This window comes from Oculina patagonica, chromosome 6, assembly GCF_052425735.1.
Source record: "Oculina patagonica isolate OP01 chromosome 6, crgOcupat, whole genome shotgun sequence".
NCBI classification, from domain to species: Eukaryota; Metazoa; Cnidaria; class Anthozoa; order Scleractinia; family Oculinidae; genus Oculina; species Oculina patagonica.
The window spans coordinates 25306091-25333366 of NC_135763.1; the positions used below are offsets into that span (position 1 = coordinate 25306091).

Sequence of the window (27276 nt, forward strand, 5' to 3'; positions counted from 1 at the left end):
CGCTAAACATATCAAAGTCTCTACCTTTATCACGCCAAGACCCTACAAACTAGGGAGCTAAACGCAAATGATACTATCGCTTACGTACCTGCTAATAAATTGATCATGAGTCGAAGGACAGATTCCGCAACTCCTACCCGCTTTGCTATAAAAGTTATAGCATTATCAGTTCCGCTAGCTGCCTCCATTTTCTTCAGCGCATTGACCTAAAACGAAAGCTATCGTTGTGGCGTGTGTAAGAAGTTGCTCAACGTTTCGCTCTCTTCGAAGACACCAAAACCGAAACTCTTTAGAACCGAGCAACAGGCCTATGCGCATAAATTACATCGTTGATCTTGAATGATGGTTTCGAAAGGTTTCGCGCGCTTGTTCTGTTTTTGTTTTGTCACGCAATTACATGTCACGTTCTCTGTCACGCCGTTTCAGTCGAATTATTGAGCTGCGTGAAAAGTTTTCAAATGAGATTTTCAGCCTTTTTTAACTTACTGAGGTAAACGAAGTTTTACTGAGTACGAAGGAAACATTTTCCATAATTGGGCCGTCGAAATATCTTTAGCTTAAAGTTGTTTAATATACGTTTTAGCTTTGTCAGCTTTGCGGAAGTGGAAGTACTGGTTCGAACCTATCAATCCATAAGGCCATCCCCCTTTTTTTTTTCGTTTATCGTCGTATGTGTTTTCTGATTTTGGGTCGGTCGGTCGGAATTCAAAAAAAAAAATTCAAAAAAAAAGTGGATAAGGAGTCTGGAACTAGGAGGCCCGGTACCTCAGCATAATGTCCGTGGAGCCTGGAAACAAGAAGACATGGTTACAAAGTCAACATGGCGGCAATGGAGGAAGGAAAAATCGACGTCGTGGTTAAACTCAAACAAGAACAGCGTAAAAAGGATGAAACATTATTTAAAATAATGTGTCATTGCCTTCTATACCTTCTGTATAAATTTTTTTTTTTGAAAACACGAAAATCTGGGTCGGTCGGACGACGCTAAACAGAGAAAAAAAGGGGATGGCCTAACAGACACATAATGCACAGGATTAGACACATCAATTTTGGAGCTTTTCCTGAAACAAGGAATGATAGCGCAATGAATTTCAACTGACCTATTGCGATCAGCACTGAGATCGAGACTACCAATCTTCCGACTAAAATTAACAACACCAAAAAAACGCCTGATGGCAGGTCACCTAAATTTTGACTTCAGCCAAGCTTCATGTTCAAACAGCCAATAAAAACCTAAATAGCAATACCAGAACCACTTAATGGGGTTACTTAAAAAATAAAATTAAAAAGGTAATTAAAACCCACTTAGGCCCCATTTACATGGAAAGAGGATGATCCTAGCACTAGGATTATCCTCCTTTCATGTAAAATAAAATGATCCTAGTGATAGGATCATCCTAGTACTAGGATCATCCTAGCGCCATATGTTTTCAGCTTTCAGTTTACATGTGAAGGGTTGCATCTAGCCCTAGCGCTAGGATGATCCTAGTGCTAGGATCATCCCTCATCTCAGATAGGATGGTCCTAGCACTAGGATGATCCTAGCGCTAGGGCCAAATACAACCCTTCACATGTAAACTGAAAGGAGAAAACATATGGCGCTCGGATGATCCTAGTACTAGGATGATCCTATCACTAGGATCATTTTATTTTACATGAAAGGAGGATGATCCTAGTGCTAGGATCATCCTCTTTCCATGTAAATGGGGCCTTAACTACCGAAAGGAATGCCAAGATACGCTAAACTGCTTACATTTGGTAGAGCTGTGAATCTTAGGGTGCGTTTCTTTGGGAAAATCCAAAATTGGTTTATTGATCTCAGATCACACGGATACTTCGCTCCCAAAGAAACGAATAATCCGAAAATGGATTTTTTGCCATGACAACCCCGTAAACACATTTCGCACAGAACATAAAATATCAGCACAAATTTATTTTTCGTCGAATGTATCCTAGCTAAAATAATTTCAGCATACAAAATCTTTTAAAAAAACCACACGTCGAAGTAGATCTTATTTAGCGTTAAGCACAATGTGACGAGAAAGCATCTGATTGCGAAGAATGATTGCGAAATGATCAGTGCAAATTTCACTCGTGACAATTTCAAAAGGATACAACTTCCGTAGGCACACAGTGGCTGTTCTAAAAAACCTGTATCCCGTTTAAAATGATACTACATACCTATCTGAAGCTACCGTTTCCTTTTATCGTGAAATATTTTTGTATTTTGATCGAAATAACCGCCTAAAACTTTCCGTATGGCAGTGTTTACAAAGAGCGAACCTGTATTTTCACAGCAAAGACCGCTGGGCCAAGGTACTTTTTTCGAATCCTTTCCCAAAGAAACGCACGGATCATGAATCCTAAAAATCCGGATTCAGATATGATCTGATGTATCCACTCGAAGTGTGGATTCTTCAGATCATTGATCCAAGATTAATCCATTTTCGGATATAGGTAAAGAAACGAAAATCCGTTTTTGGATCAAGAATCCGGATTCGGATTTTTCCCAAAGAAACGCACCCTTAGATCAGTACGAAGCCAAACCAAGGCTGAAACACGCGCCAATGTTTTGGTTCGACCGTTTTCTAAGTAACTAACACTTACAAGTGTAACAAGCCTTGTTTATTATACTCTGATTCCAAAATTTTGGTTGCTTCGGCTAACATGGCAATGAAAAAGCTAGCTTTTACATGTGATACGTGTGTTGTAGAGCACTTATTAGGAATCTCTAGTTTATTGGGATAGCAAAGATATATAACCCGGCTGAACAAATTTCCTTAGAAGGTGTAGTTAAAGGAAACAATTCCTTGGCCATACACTTTCCCCACTTCGTAGGGCTTTTCTTCTAATGAGTATAGCTTTAATAACCTTACTTAGTTTGCTTCGTACATGTGTACAGGACAGAAAAAGGTGATTCACAGAGTTGATGTTCTTAATATATAGCAGCTAAGCCTTATCAGGTTGACGTTTAACTACTGAACTAGAACGCTTTGCAGTGTGAACTGAACATAAATAGATTTGTAAAACACCTAAATAATATCAAGTTCGTAATACGTGTTCAAATCACTGTGGCCCAACACTTGATGAATCTTTTTCGTAGCAGTAGCAGCAGCAAAACAAAATAAGGAAGGCTAAAAACCCCAACCAGCCTTTCTGCCACGATGACACTAAAAGAAAACAAAAACATGACACTATTAATATGCATTCCCCCAAATATGAGATGCCTTTTTTGGTCTATCGTTGTCGCCAATAAATTGGGCTGTCCTATACTTTATACTATAAGACGTAAACATACAATCACCCGGTTTTATGTCCTTTTTACGCAAAAGGCGAAACAAAGGGGGAACCATACCGAATGTTTGTCGCGAACAAGCTACTTCTACGATGGTTGCAAATTTCCACGATAAAATTAAAGAGGGCTGAGAAATTTCATAGGACATCCCAACAAAATGTTTCGTTTCCCATCGCCCGACCGACCCTTTTTTTTTTCGAAATGTAGAGAAAAAAAAAAACAGTTTCACTGGTCAAAGAGGTAAGAACTTTAATTTACAAGTACACGATCTTGTTTTATTAACAACAATTGGAATGATGCGATGTCCTTGACTTTAATTAATAACATCGATACTAAGTTTTTCAAAGGCTGTTTCGCGCCAAGGGCATTAACGATTGTTTCAACATTCTCAGCGAGATCGACTGAAACAAAATCTTTCGGTTCTGCATCTCTTGTCTTCTTTAATGAACCCCGAAACCCTTAAAGTGTTCATTCTTCTTCTTTTTTTTTTTTTGCCCGACCGACCGACCCACCATGACAAGAGACGGGGCGATGGGAAACGAAACATTTTATTGGGATGGCCCTATCGAAAGAATCGACAACCGCGAAACCTCCTGCCATTTGAGATTTACGCCTTGTTATGATCAATTTGTTACATTTTTTTCTAATGTTTGAATGCTCGGCCCCATAAGCGCTTGTACTAAATCAGTTCCCGAGTGTAAACAAAGAAAACATTAACAAAACGCAAAAATTGAAAAAGAACGTCATTGTGTAATATTTTTGTTGGCACGAAGCTGAGGATTGGGAGTGAGTCAGTGAGGTGCGCCGACTGATGCCAGCCACGCGCGTGTATAAGTCAAGTTTGCAATTGGTTTTCTGCTTGTTTGTTGTGCAAGAATATAGATTTTTGGTGTAAATTAACAATCAGCCATCGATTGTCAATCCGTATGACATCCGTCAAGATTGAATATAAAATAGCATGGTTGCTTGGCTGGCCAACGCGCCTAATTTAATCATGTTGTTTGTCAGATTGCGTAGTAGATTCAAAGAAATCCTGCCACTGATAACTTCTAGAAATCCGTACACACATTTTTCTTCCAAGTTCCTTCAGTATTCTTCTTGTTTCAGTCATTGTCCTGTATACTCATATAGTTTATACAGGATTGTTTTACCGACTTTATACATCCTGGTATATAGCTACACCTTTATGTTTGTCTAAGACGAAGTACGGGTTGAGGGACCACGTAACGACCATTAAATGCAGTTAACGACAAGTTGTTATATACTTACCCTTGATTTCCTCACAACACGCTCCGTAATAGTCTTCCTTGCATTGACAGGTGCCATTTACATCCGGAGTGCCTTCGTTTAAACATGCACACTGACGCGTTTTCTCATAATCAGCGTCGTAGCATGTTCCGCCGCATCCTTCCATCCGAACTTTGCGTCGGGTGCTCGTTTGGATACTGGAAAAGTCGCATCGACCGTCAACGCTGCACGAGCTCCAATATGACCATGAACTTAGTTCGCAGTTTACCGGTAGAATCCCAGTACAACGGCGAGTCTCTTGGAGATCATTACATTCTTCATAGCATCCTTCGTTTATCTTCGATCGACTTTCAGTTCCGTCTGTTCCGCATGGGTAATCGCATGAAGACCACGAAGACCAAGGACGGTAATCACAACATTCCTGACTGCGACCAACATGGCTCACTGAAACCAATATGAAAACTGCTACTGCAATTCTGCGCGAGTCCATGATTGCTAGGCGCCAGTTTTTTCTCTCTATAAACAAGTCTTAGGATTGTTACAACCGTGCTACGAAACAATGCAAATTAACGTCGTCTGAACTGAAGTGAAAATTCAGTAGGCTTTTAGGTCAACGGTTCAAGATCTACCAATCACCTCCCAACAATTTGAAGCTCTTTGCGTTTGGTTTTCAAAAGGTTACAGAACGTCTAAGGTGTGCGGCGTCTCACGAGTCATTTTGGTTTTAATATAAACCAACGCTAATAACATTGCGTTAGCAACTCGCCGAAGTGACAAATCCATAAGGCTTTTTGTAGTGATTAGTGGAGTGCGTTCCATTCGTCCAAAAAAATGAGGAATTCAGGAATGGAAGCGAATGAAACGCAACTTGCCCGGAGCAAAAGTTCCCAGAAAATCGAATTTGAGAGATGCAATCCATTGAACTGAAAATTCCGGGAGTATAATGTAATGTATATAGAAATATTTAATGAAGAAATTTTCGAAATTTTGGGGAAAACTCGATCCATTTTACAACCAAAACACAAACGACGAAGGAATAACCACTAACAATGCTTTGGCTTACCATTATGGTGTAGTTAAAATAGCAGACCAGGTGTGGTTTTCTTTGTCTTCATTGGCAATTTTTAAGGTTGAAAAAAATACCTTATTATAGGAAATTAACGATACATGTTATTAACGCGAATTTCAAAAATTCGCGTTAATTTTATTGATGTAAATTAACATAAACACGTTTACTATAAGCATTTAAACAGAACTTTTCTTAAATTCGCGTTAATTTTATTACGCGTACATTTTGTTCTCGTTGTTAAAATGCTTCGTTATATTCCTTTAATAAGGTAGTTTTACTGTTACCCACACCAACATTTAATTACCTTCTGCAACAAGCAAAACCTATGAACAGTAGGGTTTTCTTAGAAGACAGAGACTTGACATTCCCGTTATATCTCGACACTGGCTGCCCCCCGTTGAATTTTTCGTTCAAACGATTTTTTTCGTCGTTTTTTACATTTACCACTCGAAATCCCCACTACCATTAAGTCTTCCCTGTTCTTCCCAAAACATTATCTTACGACAAGTAATGACGAATCTACGCTTTGCATTGCAAACTTAGGATGTAAAGAAAAATACATTAACATTGGGTTTGAATGTAGCTAGCCTCATCCTTATTATAGAATTATTGTTCCTTGGCAATGCAAACCAATAGGTTAGGCCAGTGTTAAAAAAATACTCTTATGCCCCTTCTCCCTAATTGTCGACGTTACCTTTGCTATAACACAAAAAAATGATACATCATTTAACATAGACTTTCAATAAAGTCCTTCGTCTTGTTTATTATGGCGCGCCGGGACGAAGTGAATCGATCTGAAGTTCGAATGCACACACGCTCGAATGTTTTCGTCGGAGTTGAGTCGTTAGTAAGTTGAGTCGGAGAATTAAAGTCACGCAACAACTAAACTCAATCCCTTGAAAATCGATACTCCCCATTTTTGGCGCGAAACGCAAACGAAAACCCATCAAGCGAGACAAGTCGACCTCTCGCGACTTCGTCACTCGCACGGCCGCTTCGCGACCTAAAAGGCTCGCTTCGCTCGCTTATTCACTGTAAAAAACTCGTGAGGTCGACTTGTGGCAAGTCTACATTAAACACCACACACGTAAACCAGGTATTTCTGCGCAATCTGGGCGCGAAAACGACGGTTTTCTCACCAAGTCCTCGAGATTTAATCGTCGGATTTTTATAAAAACACCTAAGAAAAGAGACCGCAAAGGATACATCTTTTTAAAAGTTAATCTTGCGGCTCGGGTTAAGAAACAAAAGCCAAACCACCCGACCACAACAGGCGCAATATAGCCATAAAACCAGGGTTCACATACCTAAAGTACTCGTCAAAGTTGATGCTACCTTGGAGCACCACAATATATTACGGTAAATCATTTTTTTTTTGCGTATTTTGATAACGGAAGATTTTGAAACACATTTCAGAATAAATATTAACGCTATAAAAACATGACGTTTCGGCGACAACATGTCACCATTATCAAATGCAAATTTTACATGGTACAGAACGATATTTATAGAAAAGAAAGTGTGAAACTAAATTACAATAAATGAGGCGTGAAAAACAGAAAGTAATCCGTTTTACTAACGTACAAAAAGAGAAAAAGAAAAAGAAAGCAATTACCATTGGCGAACATTGACAAGGATTACGAACTAAACTTAACTCTTTTACGAAAACGAAAACCTTAGTTCTTTTTCTAGAAAACTTAATCAGAGTCTTAATCAGAAGCACAGAGTGTTACGATCTAGTGAAAATCAAACTGACGGATTCTTAATGAAGCTACGTCACGGACAACACATTTATGTTTTTTCAAGTTTGTCGTTTGCACTGAATCTGTCTTAATCTTCGTCAGTCGAAACCATCCTTGGTTATTTTCGCGTTTTTATTACTCGTTTGTTGCTTTTCCACATTACACAACTATTATTTTGAGGGTTTTTTTCAATTTGGAAGTAATCAGAAAAATGACTTAAAATATCGCGACACTGCTCCTTTAAGCAGATAGCGATAACTTACATAGGGCTTCAAAGCTTCAGTTGGCAGATAGATGTAGCAATAATGTCCAAGTTATATAGACTAATAAAAAATATATTAATGCTTTGGAGAAAATTAAGTTTTAAAAAACTCATTAATAATTCATAAAGATAAAGACACGGCTAACTTTACGTCCAATTTTCTAGGCCAAGATAACCCCAAATCTAAATATTAGTGCAAGAATGAGTTGATCTACATCAGAAGATTTTTAAGTCGTTCAATAAATTCGCAGTTCGTGTTTTATCAAGGTTAAAACACTCGGCTGCGCCTCGTGTTTTAAACTTGATAAAACACTGCTGCTCATTTTTTAAACATTACATAAAAACAATTTCAGGTTCTTATTACAGTTTTTGTCAACAATACGTTACAATCAATGATGCAGTAATTGGCTTCACACTAGAAAGCTAAGTAAGTTTCACGTAAGCACTTGACTCAGGTGCACTTGAAAATCTCAAGTCGCATTTTACAAACTCTGGCTTCTCACTTGATGACAAAGTATATTACTTGAGGTACAAGCTGTTAATCATCTTTAGAATCGTGACAACGCTGCACGCCGCTTTCCTTTGGCTTGCATTTCCAATTGGTCTAGTGCGTTCTCAAGTGTGGTGTAGACCATACTTGACGGTGTACTTCGGCTTCTTTGAACTACGAAGTTTCCATGGTCACTAAGTAAAGTTCAAGTAAGTAGGTTTTACCTTTTACACTTAAAGCAGGTTCCAAGTTCACTTAGATTATACGTATGAGCTCTTGTGTGAAGCCAAGTACAATATCTCCTGTTTTTTATTTTTAAAAAAAGAACCTCAAAGGTTCCTTTAGATCGACGCAAACAAACATAACGTGATTGCAATGATGAAAGATTGTGTGACGAGCTAAAAGAACGCCCAAGAAGGAAGCTGTGCTTCCCTTTACTAAAAACACGAATAAAAACACGGTGCTGATCCCCAAACACACAAATCACACAGTTTATACAGTCATTACATTAGAGTTAGTGTACAAGCTTTTAGAAACGAAAATTCAGCTATAAAAAGTTGATAAAAAAGGATGGACGCTGCAAAAAGGTCGAGGAACAAATCTAACGCCCTTCTGGAATCTACTGTTAGTTCTCTTTCTTTGACCTGCAAAATAAATTTTTAAAAAAATGATTTGAGATGTATAAGCAATCACAGTGTTCTAAATCATAAAGAAAGAACTTGAAGGCTGTCGTAACTTGTGGATAAAATAACGGAAGACAATTTTAATATTTTCATACACTTCTCTCTAAAGTTTACTTCGGACTGGTCAAACTCTTGCGCGGCTACAATTGCAGGGTTTTCGAGAAGTTAACCTTATTCCAACTCACTTAGCTTAACTTCTTTGCCCCATATAGTTATCTTGAGCTTCCGAGAAGTAATTTAGTGGTAAGGAACTGATATTCTGGCGAACATATTTAGCATTTGATTGTCATCCAAATTCGCGACGGGTTTGCCATACTCGTCAAAATGGCAACCACGGCGAGTTGTTTAAGACAGAGTTTGGTTTCATGGTCATTTACCTGTCCTTTTTATCTTGTGTCATCCTTTTAAACACTGGGTAGATGATTATCGGGTAAAGACAGTGCCATATGGCTACAATAATTGGAACAATGTAATAAACGGAGCGCCAAACCTAGAAAAAAGGGTAAAACATACAATGTAAGGGACATGAAGATGACACTAAACATGTTCTACATAAGTATCATGTGGCGTCTAGTTTAAATAAAGCGCTGGCCAAACGGAGTGCAAGTAGTACAAGTTCAACTTGCATACAGACTTGTGTTGGCTGGCAAAACGGACCCGCAAGCTTAACAGCAAGTGCATGCAAGTTGTAAAAAAAAGCCATTTCAATGCTACTGAGCGAGCTGCCATTCAGTAAACAAAAGCAATTGCGATGACGTGCTCTGGGTGGCCAAATGATGGAAAACTTGCGTTGACTTGCGTAAAAATTTGATTCGACCAAAATGAACGCAAGTCATCGCAAGTGCACGCAACTCCTGGACAAACGGAGACGCAAGTTGAAAAAAAAAAATCAACCATAATGAAACAAAGATAGTTAAGATTGAGGAAAATTAAACTGAATTGTGTACGCACACGGTTGCTGTCCTTAATTATAATGTAAAGCAAGTCCACCTACCCTGTGGAATCGTGGTACGGTCAGCAGAACGAAAGCAACCATGAAATACGAGAGGCCAAAGTGAACAACGAACACATAAGTTATAATTACTGGGATCTTCACATAAGCCGGCATTTCTGCCAAAGACTTCTTGGTAACAGTGTAGCACATGGCTGTGATCTGACGAAGAAAAAAGAAAAAGGAAAAAAAGTGAGCCACTACAGAATGTTTGTTTCGTGGATGTCTGTGCGATCGTTTTTGAAGGCGCGGGAAAGTTGAAATTGGCGCGAAAACATCAACCTCGTTCCCAGGACTGGCGGTCAAACGATAGCGAAAATTTGCACTCCCGAATAGACGAATTTTTGCTGACTTCAGTGTTTGCGTAAAGAAAAGTTTAAGGAACTTGTGAAAATTGGTAATGGGCGAAATGCTTAGCACGTGTAATCAGTATTGAAGGAGATAATTATTGGCTTTCACAAAATGCAAAATTGTTGGGTGGCAATAGCGCTAATGAGTGCATACATTCTTTGTGTGATTTTGTGTTTTATAAACCCACATCACAGTAATACATCGGGCTCAAATTTCCAGGGACAGATTATCCTTCCACGCCCTTTTAATATTCAGAGTTTATCTTTGTATCTCGATCAATGACTGAAGGGCGTATACTAATGGGACTAATAGTGTAAACAAAGATTAGCCTATAAAATCTCCTTAACTCCCGTTTTATGCATCCGTTGTAATCCGATGACACTGCAGTATCGTTATCCAGGCCACAACCTCGAAAATTATTGTTCATAACTGTTAATTCACTTTTTTACTTGCCTGTTTTTCCATCAACATGATGACAAATTCCCCGAGGAAACAGGCAAAGTACCCCACGAACAAGCCATGCCACAGAGCAAGGAACATCAGTGTCAGGAAATGAGACAAATTCTTGTTACCAAGGAAACGAAGGCGCTTGAAGACGTACCTATATGAACAATAAATGGCACTTTGAACGGTTTGTACATGAGAACTTAATGTTGAAGTGTTATAGGGACTAGCTGTGCAGGAGATACCAAGATTCTGGACCACTGTTCAATAATCTGCTAACTCTCCTCTTTATTGGAAGGGCTTCAACTAACTACAATCTCGAAGGTTTATCAACTACCGTAAAATTCCGGTTATAAGCCCCCTCCCCCCCCCCCCGGTTATAGGCCCATCTACCTAGAAACAAAAAAACACATCCGATTATAAGCCCCCACCCGGATATAAGCCCCCCCCTTTGCCGGACGACAGTACTGAAAAGGGCTAAATGTTGCTTTAGTAGACTTTTTTTAACTTAAAAACGTTTTTCGATCAACGCTCCCGTGGCTCGTTTCGAAACGTTTTTTTATCCCGCATATAAGCCCTCCCGGATATAAGCCCCTCCGCTTATAAGCCCACCCAAAACCCCTTACGAAGTTGTATAAGCCCAGGGCTTATAACCGGAATTTTACGGTATATAGCTAAACTGTAGAGATGTTTGGGTACGAATCTTCGCGACCCTGGAATAACTTCAAGATTGAACAGACCTACGTCAATAGCTAACAGAAAGAGTAAACGTCCAATGACAAATTCGGAAGAATTAATAGTAATAGAACACGAAACTATATAATAGGAACTTTCGTGGAGGTCCCAAACATGTCCACCGCGGAAAGCTATTGTTCAGAGCTAAGAGCACTGATTGAACTAAGACAAACATCTTGAAATCTTCCTGTGGGCTGTCGGGCCCTTGAATTACAAGACTCGCACGGTAGCTACAAGATGACAAACAACTGATGATCTTGAACTAAAACTACTCAAATCTAAAAATACTAATAAGCTTCACAACATTAATAACTTTATTAATTGCAGGCTTATAATACTGTTTCGTGTGGATTTGAAAGTAACACTTTCAAATGTTTTTATTCTTAGACTTTACAGACTAAAAAATTGTATTTTACAATTTGCGTTATTGTACTGTAGTAGTGAAAAAGGCAGTTAGTTAAGACCGTATATTTTATTTTAGAGTAAGACAATAACTATGGTTGGTAATTAACCGGCCTCAAACACATTCAGATCTAGAGTAAAATTACAAGTAAAAAGAAATGAAAATTTTGCAAACCTGAACACCCATTTGTTGGTGTTGATATTGAAGGAATCAACACAGTGCTGGGGAAAAGAAAATAACGTCATGTAAGTACAACTGGATTTAGGAATTGAAGGCTCACAAGTTGACACCCTTGGGACCACGTGTACACGTAGGTTTTCGCTAATGAGAGTGGTCTGGTTACAGGGTTTATTGAGGGGACAACTTGTTCCTGTACCAAACGTTTTCTTTTCTTTATGCTGCGGCAGCTGTATCCCACAAACTCCATTACAGTTTGAAACCTAGTATTGAAACAGGCCATAATAATTATTGGACATAGTTCAATCGGACGTACTTTAGTGAGAATTCTACTAAAAACAATTACGACGGAGACAAAGGTGATAATTGATGAATTTACAGCTTATAATCTAATTGTTAGTTACATTTAGTCTTTCGGAGGGCTCGCTACGGCTTCCCCCACAAACGTCAACTAAAATGGCCGCAAATAATAGAAGGTGAGAGGGGGAGGGGAGGGTACCTTCCCTGTCATGTGGATGCAAGTGACCTTGGACACATGGTACTGAAGACATTGTGCTCACCTGAAAAGTGTACATTGTCTCATAAATTGAAAGCTTAATGTTTCTGAGTCCATCCCACTTCGCTTTGCCATCCTCTGTTTTGCCATTGTAACTGATACCAGAAATGATACAGCTGCCCTCCTACAAAACCACAAAGAAATGATTGCAGTCACACTTAGAAACTCTATTGCTTGAGACGTTTTAAAACTATGCTGTGCAATTTTTGCTACCAGACAAAGTTTTTGATTAATTTGTAACACCTTCTGAATAACTTTTGATGGCTTTGTTCGAACTGGCCTATCAAAATTCAGCAGTTGTGGAAGGCAGAGTTGCTAGTATTATTCGGGAAGGTGGCAACTTTGGGCAAACTTCCACTGTTGTAACTTGTTGATTTTTGATTGATCAGTTGAAAAAACAACAACAAACAAACAAAGAAACAAAGAAAACAAAATTGCAGAGGACCAGAGGATCATTTGGAAGATGAGCCCTGTCACAACAACTTCCCAAGGGGCCTGGGCCTGAAGGAGATGGGAAGAGAAAAACCAAGAGGAGGGAGGAACAGGTGGGGAGCAAGGAGATAACAGCTGCTACTAACGGCCACCCCATGAGTTTGTGGAAAGGAGATTCATTCGGTTATCATTGTTAGGTGGTGTTGAAGTGAGCAGAATAGACCAAGATGCCTACAGCCAAACAAACAAACAAAAACAAAATAAAACAAACACTTGTAAAACAGAAGAAACTTGATCGGAGATACAAATGAATGAATTACCATGATGCTAGAGCAGTTTTCAATTGGGTGTCGTAAAACCAAAACCAAAGTTATAACTCTGGCCAGTCACAAAGGACACAGACAATTCAGTGAACCAATCAAAACTTGAAGCAAATACATGTAGCTGGCACGAAGCGCGGGAAAACGTGCACGAGCAAGTCACGATTGGTTTTGGTTTTACCGTATTTATTCGATTAAGCGCCCAACCTCGAATAAGCGCCCACCTCGAATAAGCGCCCACCCTAAAGGTAGGAAAAGTTAACAAGCGCCCAGCCTCGAATAAGCGCCCACCCCTCACCCTTCAAGAAACTGAAGTGCACAAGAGGAGTATTGATTATTGAAAGTGACTAAGTACTACTAAGAAGACTTCCCTCATGACCGAGTTTTCTTACTATTTTTCAAAAACTTTCAATGAACAGTCAAAATGTTGCTTTGTTTTGTTACAAAAATAGACTTCTTTTTGTTGAAAATCGCGAAAATTTAATAAGCGCCCAGCCTCGAATAAGCGCCCACCTCGAATAAGCGCCCACTCTCAAGGTCCAAAAATTTAATAAGCGCCCAGGGCGCTTAATCGAATAAATACGGTACTCCTGATTGGCTAAGAAAGTGGCGCGAGATTTTTAAGCCAATCACTAAGCGTAGTAATGCAAAACCAAAGCAAACGCAATTTACTTTTGACACTCAAGTGAAAACCGCTCTAAGAAGAATCAAAAGTTAAGTACTTGGTTTTAAAAACCATGGACAGCTGCGTGCCCAGACATTGTACATTTATGTACTTACTGATAGAAGCCAGACTGCCAGGTACTTCATAAAAGTCACTTTGTTAAAAAATATCATGAACCACACTCTACCAAGGAATGTAAATCGCTGTATGGAAGATAAAATGAAACAGAAAAATAAAGTCTCAAAGAAGTTTCAGATCCTAATTAAAGTGCCTATGAAGTAAAGTCATTATTCAAAAGCGTTTTTAAAAGGCCTGAACATAATTATTCTGTGCAATTTTAAAACTTGTTTCCAAATTGCACAGCCAAAATACCACATGATGATAAACGGTTTTGATTTTTAGTGTTGAGAGCAAGACAAATAATTACTAATGTCTCCCTTTTTTCAATTACCACATCCAGTTTTTGTGTTTGTTTTTTTAAGTAATATACCGACACATCATGTATCAAACACGAGGGAGTGTTTCAGCATGTTTCCAAATGCCAAAAAGGAAGTTAAAAATGTGACGTGCACTGGAGTACTTTTTGATGAAATTCAAGGTGGTTAAAAAAAAGAAAAAGAAAGAAAACATTTCAATCACAATACATACAGTTACTAGTACAGTAGGACCCCGCTATCTCAAAATTGCTTATGTTGCAGGGTTGAAAATTAGCGCTCGCCCACTTGCCCAGGGGTGTGTGAAAACTGCAGGGCGAGTACAAATCACGGATCACTCACCCGGTTTGGTGAGTACGATTTTCAATACATTATTCAAAATAAGCGTAACTTTTACTTTCCACTTCAAAATAATCTACACTGTCCATAAGCCAATAGCTTACCAACATTTTGAAATCTCCATCAAAGCTATTTGCTTGCAAACTACAGGTATTTGGGAATACATATCAGAAGAAACTGTGTTTCATCTTTTAATGGAAGTGTGCTCGCGTTTTTATTGTGGAGTAAGGTCTATTTTCGGTGACTTTTCAGTAATATATTATATTAAGAAATAGGCTTACATGTAGATTGCAGTCTGTATCGTGATCGACCACTACAGTGGCACGGTGAGTATCAAACGTGGGCCCAGTAAGCATGCATTGCTGACAGAAAAATAAACTTGTTTGGGGAACTAAAACTGGACATGATTTTTTTCAAGCCCAGATTAGGGGGGTTTGAGATAGCAGGGTCCTACTTTATTGCTTATGATATTTTTACAGACCTGAAAATCATCCGATAAAAGAGTGTTGGCAGAGAACCATGGCTCCAACACAGCAAAAAGACCAAGGTACATGATACCAAGTGACATGCGCTTCAAGCCCTCTGCAACACTGCACAGCAAACAAAAATAAATAAGAACACATTATGATGGGAAAAGACATTTATTTAGAAGAGGGTAAATCTTGCAATCTCTTTAAAGATCTTTTTAAGATTGGTCTATCAGGCAGGAGCTTATCCTGGTTTCTGTAGCATTGAGCGACTACTGTAGTTCTAAGTATTTCTTCTGCCCCTTGGATGGAATGCTACATGAAGCCCACTGAAGCGTAACTCTAGCATTAAGTTAATGGGTACCTGTTAGAGGCACAATGAGAGCAACTAACTTTACTAAAAAAACCTGCTGGATCCAGAGTCCAGCCACACAGCGGTCAAACGCAGCACGCATGCAATTTCCGCCAAAATTCTCCATACAAAGTCTTAAATTTTCCGCAAACTTTCGCTTTAAACCCAAAAGTTAACGCGGTCCCTGGAAAGTTAAGGTTTATATGCCGCTTATGGATTGGAAATTTGATAATTCATCTTCACTGAGTGTCCCAGCTTTAACTGTTCTTTCACCACGTACTATTTCTTTAACAATTTCTTACAAAAGTTTGCCCATTTTCGAGTCAAAAGTTCGAGGCGGCGAAGACCGGATGTGACGTCAATTTTTGCATTTGACCGCTGTGAAGAGTCCAGCACACTTACCATTAGCCCACCACACCTCCCATAAGCAAGTGATAAAGGAAAGCCTCAAGGCAAGCATCCCAAACCGGTTTCAGTGAGTAGCATTAACTAAAGGAATATTTCAACTCCCCCCTGTATTTTTTTTAAAATTAATACTTTATTGACACTCAAAATAATACAAACAGAGTATATAACGGTTTTAAATAACATCAATGTTAGCAAAAATAAACTTAAATACACATAGAACAAGGAAAAAATGATACAACATAGGAAACGATTGAAAAGCGGTAATTTTAAATATACATTAATGTATCGGCTAAAAGGAAAAGAAAAAAAAAACAAAAAGAAAAAACAAGGAAAAAAAGAAAAAAAAAGAAAACGAGATTCAAGGATATCTAAACGTAAATACTTACAAGTTAAAGGAAATTCTTCCACTGCTTATTAAATTCTTCGAGTTGTTTATTTTTTATGGCAATTTGCCTAAGGGTATCAATCCTGATACCGAAGAAAGGGGGAAAGCTGTCAAAATTTATATTAGATTCGTCTTGAAAGCAGCAGTATTTAGTGACAAGTGTAGCGTAATTTAGGAGATCTTTGTACTTAATGTTGTTGTGCCCCCTGTATGAGATGCTAGTCCATTGGATAATAAGCATCATTTTGCTGGTACACATTAATTTTATACACCTGGGTGAAGATGACCTGGACACTATGAAAGTAAAGTGTATTGCCCAAGAACACATCAGTGACCCTTCCAGGGCTCGAACCCAGACTGTGCGATCCGGAGTCTGGCTCACCAACCATTAGGCCACCGCGCCTCCCACAAACAAGTGTTGGTAGCAATAAAAAATGGAGGAACCTTGTTTGTTTTATCACTTACCGTTGATTGTCATCATCCTTCTTATCCATGAGTGTTCCATTCACAAAAGATAAATATGCCTTCATTTGAAACTGGATAGAAAGAAAAACACAAAAAACAGCTTGTATCAAAACAATGTGTTCTCAATTATAATAGATCAGTACTTGTGAGCCATGTGAATTCTTATTAATTCTTATTATTGTGCATTTGAAAAAAAAATCAAAATATTGGTCAAGACCTCTTTGCCTGTATATATGTAATTACAGACAGTTTCCAAATAAATTATATTAAATTTGAGATTTTTGTTAAACAGTGAAAAGAAACTAAATTTAATAATTTATATTTAAATACCTGGGGTCCAACTAAAAATCCTCCATAAAAGTAGCTAAGGCCCAACATCTTAAAAGAAAGGAAGCAAAGTCAGTTTGAAATTTAAACTGTGATAACCTCTGACTCTTGCTTTTAACTCACTTAAACATATAAAACTTTAGCTAGCGTTCAGTGAAGTCACAGAAAGAAAATGCATGTACGTGAATTAACAGTGTTCAAACTCAATGATAATGATAATGATAATGTATTTATATAGCGCATTTTCCATGTGTATATGTTCAAATGCGCTTTACATATACTGTAATTTTAAGATACAAATGTAAAGGCCAGACCACAACATCGGGAGCTTCGTGCCCTACTCTTTGCGAATAGTGTGTGGGTTCTTTAACGTCCCCTGTTAGAAGACTGAAGATACAGGAAACGGGACCTACGGTTTATCGTCCTTTTCCGAGAAGACTAGTAAGAATGTCTAACCATTTGCAGATGTAATTACAAAGGCAGCACATTCTCCTCAGTTATTTTAAGACCCTGAGTGTTGGCCCGGTCTGGGGTTCGAACCCACGACCTCCCGCACAGCAGTCCGGCGCTCTACCAACTGAGCTAACCAGGCGGCGGTCAATATACATAAAGTGCTTGGTACTGGGATTCATTGCGCTTGTTATGTTAACAGGATGGTTATACCAGGGTTTCCGTGGGTCCAAAATAAATTCACTGTTAGATTTGGTCAGGCTACAAAGTATCATTTGTTTTACCTGCAGCGACACCAGGTTCATTACATGTATATCAGGGATCCATTCATTGTATTTCAGTTTGATTTAAAATACCGTCACTTGCATCTAAGCGTGAACACTCACCGCCGAAACATGATCTAATTGGGTATCAAACATGGCATGATTGTCATCAAACGTTGAAGTTTAGCAGACCATAATGGCAACTTTTGCACTCAAAATGCTCACCTTAAGGGAGCTCAGTCACAGACAACTCATCTTGAAAAAACTGGCAAGTTTTTTCAACAAGTTTGTTGTTCATAATCCGTCTTAATCTTCGTCAGTCGAAACCATCCTTGGTTATTTTCGGGTTTTGTTTACTCGTTTGTTGTTTGCTTCAATTTGGAAGTAATCAGAAAAATGACTTCTAATATCGTGACAATTCTCCTTTAAACACTGAGAACAGGCGAAACTTTACAAAGTGATTCAAGTGAACCTGCAAATGTATATCGACACAAATCAGGATCAATTTGTCAGAAGAAGTCTTCATATCCAATCTTTCTGCCATTTCAAAACCGGAAAAGTTTTGAACTTTCGGCGCAAAAGTTGGCGTAACAGTCTGCCAAACTTCTAGGTTTGATGATGAAACATGCCACGTTTGATACCCAATTAGATCATGTTTCGGCGATGATAAATGACTTACTTAACAGTCAAACCTTCCATAAGCAGACACCCCTTGACTTGTAGAAGGAAGGGAGAAGGTGTCCAATTCAGAGAGGCGTTTGATTGTGGAAGGTTAAAAAATAACATATGAACATGTCAGTAGTGTCTGAATGTGGCTGGGGCCATCAGACCAACCGTTTGCCTATAGGAGATGTCTGTTAGTAGAGGTTCTACTGTACAGTGTAATATGACTTGTTATTACATTATATTTAATTATAAAATGTCCGAGTAATTGCGCGCGCTGTGATTGGTCAGTTCAACTTCATTAAAGCTCAATAAAGCACGCTGCATACGTCACACGCGTGCTTTATCGAGTTATAATGCACGCTGCTTACGTCATGAGTTTTAGCGCGCGCAATTTCTTTAACATTTCATAAAAGAAATAAAAAACTTTCTCCTCGTGCATTGTTGAGTTATATAAGCATGCGGGAATTTTTAAGAACACTCGAGAAGTGCGAGAAGCACTCGGCTGCGCCTCGTGCTTCTCTATGCACTTCTCTCGTGTTCCTAAAAATTCCTGCATGCTTATGTAACTCAACAATGCACTCGGGTGCGTTTTTTATTCCTTTAGCAAAGTACATAATTTATTTGTACATACCTCCAGGAGTGTTGGGGGTGTTGCTATGGCAGTGGTCTTGAAGTCAGCAGATAATTTGTCCTGCAGAGACACAAATTGTTATTTATTACTCAGAAATATCATTTTTATTGGCCAATCGGCAATGAGGGCAACAACATGTACACTGGATGCAAAGGGCTGTTTCAGTTTCTCTGAGAATGTGTTTCTGCAAATTTACTAACATTTAAAAGCCACATGGAATTTTAGTTGGTCTTTCAGCCTCTTCATCCTCTTTTGACTTAGGTAAGACAATTAACGTGAAAGCCAAAACAGTTTCAGATTTTAGAAATGGTACTTATTCTAACAGTGTGTAGGGAACGGGGGGCTCAGTCCTGCTTGCCCTGCTTGCCCTGCTTATAATTAAAATTGGCCTACCGGTACATGTCTTTCAGGTCATTGAATATAACAGTAATGTAGGAATTTTATTTCTACACTCTACATGACTATTTGTAAGTACTGCCACATGTTTTGGGCTTGTACTGTTCAGTGTTGGAATTTAACCTGACACTACCTATTTTTGACAAACCTATGTCTAACAAATACGCGTCAATCAGCCATTATGATAGTAAAGACAAAAACAAAAAATTACCTGGTCTTGGTTGCCATCATAGTAGTCCCAAGCAATACCTGAAAGTACAAATAATTAAAATTGATGTCACTAATTTTTGACTGGAGAAAAGCGAAAGGGCAGAGATTGGTTTTAAAGGCTGGCACGATGCTGGGGTTCGTGTGAAAGACTGAGAAACATGGCGAGGGAGATTTCAAGGCTCTATTTCCCAGTTGGAGAAAGGAAATGATGATGATGATGATGATGATGATGATGACGAAGATGAAGCAAGTATTGATATAGCCTAAATTATATACTGTCAAAAAAATCTGATTTTTTTTTTCAACTAATGTTCAAAGTCTTGATCTATCTTATTAGTATATGTATTATTTCTGATACATGTAGGCCTTATTCTGAACAGAAAAAAATGATACCTCTAATTTCAATATGGACAATAATAACTGAGCTATATAACTGAATTTGAACTTTGCTTGAAATTTTTAAAACCAGTCTGATGCTTACATGTAGTTTGCTTGATTTGTCTCTTGTTTATTATAATCTGAAACAAAAAGAACTAAACCCAATCCAACTTGCCTACATGCATACTAATACAAGACCCCATTGAGCTACACCTTGCTTACAAGTTTGAATAATCACAATCACAAGGAACATACTTAACAGCCTCAGACACAGAATACACTGTGGTGTTGTCCAGTTCACATCATATTCTCCTGATGCGTAATACACATAGCCACTCAACAAATATCCCTGCAAAAGAAAGTTAATAATCTCAACCAATACCGATACCAATCTCTCATTTTATGGTGAAAAAAGATCTTCTCGCTAAGCAGCTAGAAGTACTTCTTCTCCCATTGGACAGATTGTGTGGTTCCAGAAAGTATCCATAGCCACTCCACAGAAGAAAGTTTGGAGGGGTAGGGCGTCTTGTTCAAGCCAATTTAAGTTTGAAATGAAAGTATGAAGCTAAGCTGGAATTTTTGGAGGGGTACATGTAGGTGGGAGGGTTGGGAGGGGGGGAGCAGTTCAAACCATAATCTACTGTGGGGGAGGTATGAATATTTTCTGGAACAACACAATGCTAGTCCACCGCTGGTTACTTTGCAGCATTCTGTCAGGCTGCCCCAACAATAAATATTACCCGGCCTGACCAATCGATCAAAATCGATGATCGGAAATCAATCAATCAATCGATATCAATCGATGATGGTTAGTTAATTGATATCAATTGGTCAGTGCTCGACACTAACTTTTTTGGATACCAGGCAATTGGCTAGTAGGTACAAATAATCACTAGCCCACAAGGACAAGTCACTAGCCCCACCCCCCCCCCCCTTTAAAAAAAAATAAAAACAGCCAAGTTTGAATCAGCTAATCTCTTAGCACTATATTTGTTTGAGTCCACACAAGTACATCTTTCCTTCACTGAGACGCAGCAACGATGCTACCATCCAACTCGGTTAAGAATTTCTTGACCGTGGATCACACTTCTTTTTCTCTTCATGCTGTGTGTGGTCCTCTGGTGAACAATGTAAATCTGGCTCACGATTATCGGCCCTTGAAGGCGGTTTTCTTGTAGGTAAAGTGTTACAAAAGCTTGAAATCATGCTCGCGCGGTCGCTCGCGCGGTCGCTCGCGCGAAAACCCCAAGATGGCCGACTTATTATAGCTCTCTCCCAGGTCCCTTTTGGGTGTCATGGAAGCGAGGACAGAGGATCTTTTCCAAGATGGCGTCAGGTTTGCGAGTTGATCGTACGATATAAATCCGTATGCGGATTGCGATGTGGGTAGCAAGCACTCTGGTTTAAACTACTCAAGCTATAGAAACTAGATCCTGATGAAGGTTTCTGGGAGAAAAACGTCCCAAGTTATAGAGTTGTAGTTGATTTATTTTTCCATGAATTTACTAGTCTATGGGCTAGTAGGAAAGTACTTTTACTAGCCAAGCATGAAATTTTACTAGTCCTGGGCTAGTGTACTAGCGTTAGTGTCGAGCACTGTTGGTATCGGCCAATCGATGACCAATCAATAGTAACAAATAAAATTTCCTTGATTACTTCGATTGCTATCCATTTTCATCGATTGTCATCGATTGTCATGGGCATCCCCAGGACAATTCTCCAGGATATCCGGAAATAGATTTTCGCAATCCGAAAACGACATGTCTGAAGAAGCGGATAAAGCTGGGGATAAAGCAACGGACGTTACACTTGTTATTAAGTGCGTGGTCAAAGGCTACCATGCCTGTGACTTCACTGTTGAAGTTGGTGAGGAGTTTCTGGCTAAGAGAAAACGGGGAGAGTGTGGGAACGCGTTTAAAGTTACTAATTAGCGTGGACAATTAGGCCACCTACAAACTGAGCTGGTTTCTCCTCTCTGGCCTTTAAATGCAGAGATTAATGTGTAAGTTTATTTTCATCCAGCTTTAAAGGATTTTTCTGTTTTTAATTCCCAGCACATAACATAACTTTTGCTGTTGTATTTCTCAAGTAATCTATAAGCTAGTGTAAATCTTGCCTCATTTCTTAATGACGTTGTTTTTGCTGCATAACAGACATAACAAGGAAATTTTATTATTATTATTATTATAATTCAGTTTGGGAGTGAATTTTGATTATGTCAGTTTTTTTTTTTACATTTACTTAAATACAAGGTAACGACAACAAGAAATAAGCACCGCTTTTGAATAAGCACCCCTCATGAGTGCCGCAGTTTGAGCAGGGAAATTAGGTGTAAAAAGGCAGTGCGATGCTCAATCGATTATTAAGGGAACTCAGAGTGCACAATTCAAGCACTTCCTCTTGACAAGCGAGTAAATGTACATTTATAAGTCAATTGTACTGTGTACACCTACCATGTTGAACAGAAACATAAGCATCACCATAGTCGTGGATGGTCCAATAATATGCAACAGCAGGTAGGAACAGACAATGGTGATCATGGAATGGCAAGCACACCAGCCTTATAAAAAAAAATGTTCAATCTTAAGTGGATCATGTATTTCTGGTTAAAAAATTTATACGTATTTTAGAAAGCAGTCAGAGTTTTATATTCTTCATTTCAGATTATGGCAATAAACATACTAGACAATGAAAGAAGCTAAGAAATTTCAAATCAAAAACAATGTTTTAACCACATCAAGCAGTACTGATCAAAAGTAAGTTGACATACCTTTGCAGTAAAATACACAATACAAAATTTACTACTGATGACAATGACAATGATGATGACGATAAATTGATGATGATGATGATGACTGCAGTTACATGCTGTACATGTAGCTCAGTTATTCCACACTTTGATCATGGTTTTCTAAAATAACACTGCCCTACTTTCAACAACTCAAACACTAAAAACAAAATAAAAACTGAATTCAATTTTGGCTTTTGAGAACACCCTCCCCCAATCTCTCGGAATTTTTTGTCAGTTATAAACACTACCTATATTTCACAAGGATATGAATTTACAAATGTACTTCCATCTTGTCTTACCATAAAGGAAAAGTGCTAAACAAAATCCACAGAGGGTGAAGTATATGTGCTGGAAGAAAATTCAAACAGTTAATTAATAAAAATGGTTATTAATCAAATGAGCATTCTTTTTTAAGACATGGTGGGCGTCCTGTGCATGCAGATATAATAAGTGAATTTAGTGGCCTCTACAGGCTTTTCCAAGACCGATTGGTGAAATCCGAGTAGGAGGATTTTGATGGAGAGCATAGCTCGAGTAGGAGGATTGGGGGCCTTGCGCACGGAGTTGGTGTACATTTGCGTAACAAATTTTGTCTCACGCTAGATTTTTTATCGCTGCTCGTCATTAAGGATTCCAATTTTCGTAAAACTTGGCAGAATAAAACTTCAGTCTATGTGCACTAAGAAAGTCACATTCTTTTTCTTGGTAAGGTCTATTTACAAAAGCGAGAGGAAAATTGTCAAAACGAGTTAGCGAAAAAATGTTGTTTTGCCCCCGATTTTTCACCCGACAGCGGAAAGCATTTTGTTTATTTTAAACTTTTCCGTCAAACCAAGTTGATGGAAGAAGGTATTTTCGATGTGCACTTTAATTTCGCTGTAAAATGGTATTACTCTTTCTTTTTTCTTTTATTTGTCAAAAAAGATATTGTAAAAAAGAGTAGCGTGAGACAAAAACTGAATTTCAAAACATGTTCATTTCATCGCGCCCTTCTTTGCGCGTTTCACGCACTTCATGCACTTTTTGCCCTTGACAAACGTTGCATTTTTTAGTGTTTTGCCAATCGCGCGTTTTACGCCTTCTGTGATTTTGCCTTTCACGCCCTTGCTATGTTTCATTCTTTTCCAATTTTTGCGCTTTTTGCCAGTTTTGCTCTTTGAAAACTCTGGCCGACGTCGTTCCCAAAGACGTTAATTTGGTGTAGTAAACAATTTCGTGCAGTGGTAATAAAAATTTATTTTGCTTTTAATGATTATAGCTCCGTTGCAGTCAGTAAATTTCGGACAGTGAATGAATAAGTACTAACAAAACATAATTTTTTTTAGAAAAATAGGCGCTTTGGAATCGATTTGGAACTGACAATTCTGTAAGCTAAATTAATGTGAAGTTGCATGCATGATTTCACGGCTTGGAATTTGAAAATATTTTATCGCTTTTGAAGCGGTTTGTTCGCTTCATACACACGCTATTTTTGCTTTTTTTGCTCTATTTGTCCATGAAGTTAATTGTATTCAATGTGAATGAATAATCGCTATCGGTCCTATCGAAAATATGCTAGCCGTCGCCAAAAATAAGCAAAGTGTGAAGTAATTAAATTAGCGTGCATGCGTGATTTCACGGCTTGGAATTTGGAAAAAACATTCATTTAAAGCAGTTTGTTCGCTTCATTTTCAATGAAAGTTAATCACAAATAAAGTTTATTTCAAGTTCCCTTCATTTGTACACCTATATTGGACATTTTAGGCTTAAAATGTTTTGAAATAGATATTATCATCAGATGTCATCAGACAACAGCAGACATTCGTCTAGTAGATGGTAATCTGATATATTTCGGGCGCATTTTTCTCACTTTCTTCGCATATTCACTCAATCGTCAGTCACTTTATTTGAAATGTATTTCAGAGATTTGTATTTCAGAAACTAACTTAATAATACCAATGCGAATTGTGCGAAGCGTTAGCTTCAGCGGTGAAAATTAATTTTGTAAGCTAAAATTGTGTCAGTATGTGATTACAGGGTCGTAACCAGGTATATTTTTTCATCGCTGATCCCAAATTTTAGCTCTAAATTTTGATTCCTGATCCCCAAAATGCGGCAACATTTGATCCCTGATTCCATTCTGATCCCATCTGACTGGCCGATCCGGATCCCATGACTTGTGACCCGGGATTCCGGGTCCATGATCCCGATCCCGAGGCTGTGATCCCGATCCCAAGGCTGTGATCCCTGATCCCATATACCTGGTTACGACCCTGTGATTAGCGCCGCAGCCAATTTGTGACAAAATTTTATTATTGTTGTGAATAGTCAGTCAAGGTTTATAGTGATCTCTATTTTTAATTTTGTAGTTTTGAAGTAGACTTTTAAGTTATTTAGCTAGTTGGAATAAAAATTTACTACAGCAGCTAATTCATTGTTCATCTTTTCAGCTTGCACATTTTCGCTCATTTTATGGATCGCGCTCAAATGTTGTCTTGAACCAGGGCGCTGCTTGAACCGATATAAATAGCCCAAAAGCAAAATACGCAATAAAGGCAAAAAAAACATTCCAGCAAAAAGGGCGCGATACTATGGCAAAAAACAAATTGGCAAAAATGGCAAAAGGAGCAAAAAAGGCGCGATATGGCAAAAAGCAAATTGGCAAAAACGGCAAAAAGAGCAAATCGGGCCGGTGACTTGAAAGCGAAAAGTTAGACCGTAATGTTACGCAGCTTGAGAAGTTTTGACGTGAGTGAACCTCATACTTTCACTCCCTCAGGCAAAAGCTCTAACGTTTTCAAGACATTAGTAAGACATGAAGAAACTACATAAAATAAGCTTCAAAATGGTACATATTTGAAGAGAATAAGGAAGATAACATGTAAATTACAGCAATTATAAAACAAATTTTGCTTTCGATTTTTGCTAATTTTGCTTTGTACACCAACATCGTGCGCGAGGCCTGGGAGCAAGCACATGTCTCCCTTGGCCCCCGCTTTCCACAATAATTACGTAACTAGCATTTCCCCCAACGATCGCGAGTGACTGGAGACAAGGCAGGGCATATTGTGCATAAAGATGGACTAAGACATTTTTGGTCATTGGTTGAGTTGCCTACCACTAATTTTAGAACAGTTAAGATGAAAAATCTGCAAAATCCCCTTGACATAGCTCCCATAACGATTTCACAGAAAAGGTCTTAGGCTAGCATTATTGAAATATACTGTTAATAAAAATAATACTAAAACTTACTTGAAGAGCAGGCTTGGTTCTATAGAAAAAAGCATGATAAATAAATGCCAGTGGATAAGCTGAAAAGAAATTCAATACAAAAATAATGTTACACATATATTGATTGATTAGATTGATAAATAAACACCAAGAGATTTAATTTGTTACATTGCAATGTAATCAGATCTATAAAGACTGTATTAAGCTCAACTTGCAAATTAGGCATTTTTATAAATTGAGAACTTTATGTGTAATAGTAGTTACAGACAAATTTGTAATGACAGACCCCCTATAACAGGATGTACACAGAATTGTAGCCACTTTGCACAGTTCTTGCCACCTCAAAATTTTTCATGATGCCATCTTGGAGTCTCTACAGGTTCATTTTAAAAGGCTAATTTTTAGCCCAATTTCGGGAGTCTTGTTATCTCGAATTTTTCTTTGGTGCCTTCTAGGAGTCTAGATTTCTTTTGCAAGGCTAAAATTCAAGGCCTTTGGATCACAGAAAAGACATCAGTCTCGCCATCTCGCATTTACACTAATAATATTTTAACACCCCTTATGCTGTACATTTGTAATGTCTAATAACTGTAATTTGCATTGATTTTGGTGGAGTGATTTTAAGAATACCGGGCCACTTAGTTACACATCTATGAACGCTTTTAGAACAAAGCAAAAATTATAGAAACAAAAGATACCATTCAAATTCAATGAGATGCAAATAAGTGACCAGGTATTCTACACTTTTATTAGCCCTTTAATTATGCAAGTAAGGATTATCACGTTCTCTTAAATTTAGGTAAAATTGATGACATAATTTTGCACAGGAGGTAAAAGTGTTTCTGGCCCCCAAAGCTGCCCAAAGTGAACAGCTCTCTTATCACTGCGGGAGATTTTAGACTACAAGTACCAACCATTTAAATGACAAAATTGTTAGCGTACGAAGTAAATGCTTCCCTAATAGGATAGTATACTTAAAATAATCAAGAAGGTACGATGAAAGTTACCGTTTGTTTGATTAGTGACCCCGCGATCGCCATAAAAACTTTGATCATTAATCAGTCAATCTTCTCAAAATCTTCAAAAGCGACCGTAATAAAATTAAGATTACCTGATAATAATCCAATGACTAGACGGAGGCCAGGATCCGACAATCCAGAGGCTTTTACCAGAAAGTCTATGTTGCCGAAACCGCCGCAATCCGCCATTTTGATTTGAGTGGCGTGATTTTGCAGAGGGGAC

The 27276-nt window shown here is 38.3% G+C and overlaps 3 protein-coding genes and 1 non-coding gene across 5 annotated transcripts in view; all 4 read right to left on the bottom strand.

The window, feature by feature from the left end:
* Positions 1-629, bottom strand: part of LOC144656690 (lysophospholipid acyltransferase 5-like) — a 20623-nt gene extending 19994 nt beyond the window's left edge. Inside the window, exon 1 of one of the 2 annotated variants that reach the window (XM_078516933.1) lies at positions 89-629. In XM_078516933.1, the coding sequence (XP_078373059.1) occupies positions 89-188 (100 nt within the window). In that variant the 5' untranslated portion in view covers positions 189-629. The remainder of the gene's footprint in view (positions 1-88) is intronic. The other variant, XM_078516932.1, reaches the window with a different exon arrangement.
* A 1981-nt stretch (positions 630-2610) lies between these two features.
* LOC144656702 (spondin-1-like) lies at positions 2611-5156 on the bottom strand. Its single transcript, XM_078516946.1, has 2 exons — positions 4565-5156; positions 2611-3170 (listed from the first exon to the last, which is right to left on the bottom strand). The coding sequence occupies exons 1-2, from the start codon at positions 5031-5033 to the stop codon at positions 3067-3069; spliced, it is 573 nt and encodes a 190-aa protein (XP_078373072.1). The 5' UTR covers positions 5034-5156; the 3' UTR covers positions 2611-3066.
* A 728-nt stretch (positions 5157-5884) lies between these two features.
* LOC144656691 (lysophospholipid acyltransferase 5-like) lies at positions 5885-27269 on the bottom strand. Its single transcript, XM_078516934.1, has 18 exons — positions 27146-27269; positions 26056-26114; positions 23124-23172; positions 22487-22593; positions 20289-20382; positions 19657-19694; positions 19050-19109; positions 17043-17090; positions 16713-16783; positions 15117-15225; positions 13979-14065; positions 12451-12570; positions 11888-11934; positions 10585-10732; positions 9784-9942; positions 9167-9279; positions 7962-8750; positions 5885-7725 (listed from the first exon to the last, which is right to left on the bottom strand). Exons 1-17 carry the CDS (start codon positions 27240-27242, stop codon positions 8732-8734), a joined length of 1425 nt encoding a protein of 474 aa, XP_078373060.1. The 5' UTR covers positions 27243-27269; the 3' UTR covers positions 5885-7725; positions 7962-8731.
* Trnas-gcu (transfer RNA serine (anticodon GCU)) lies at positions 17559-17631 on the bottom strand. Its single transcript has one exon. It is a non-coding gene; the product is annotated as a tRNA-Ser (tRNA).
* Positions 27270-27276: the final 7 nt, after the last annotated feature.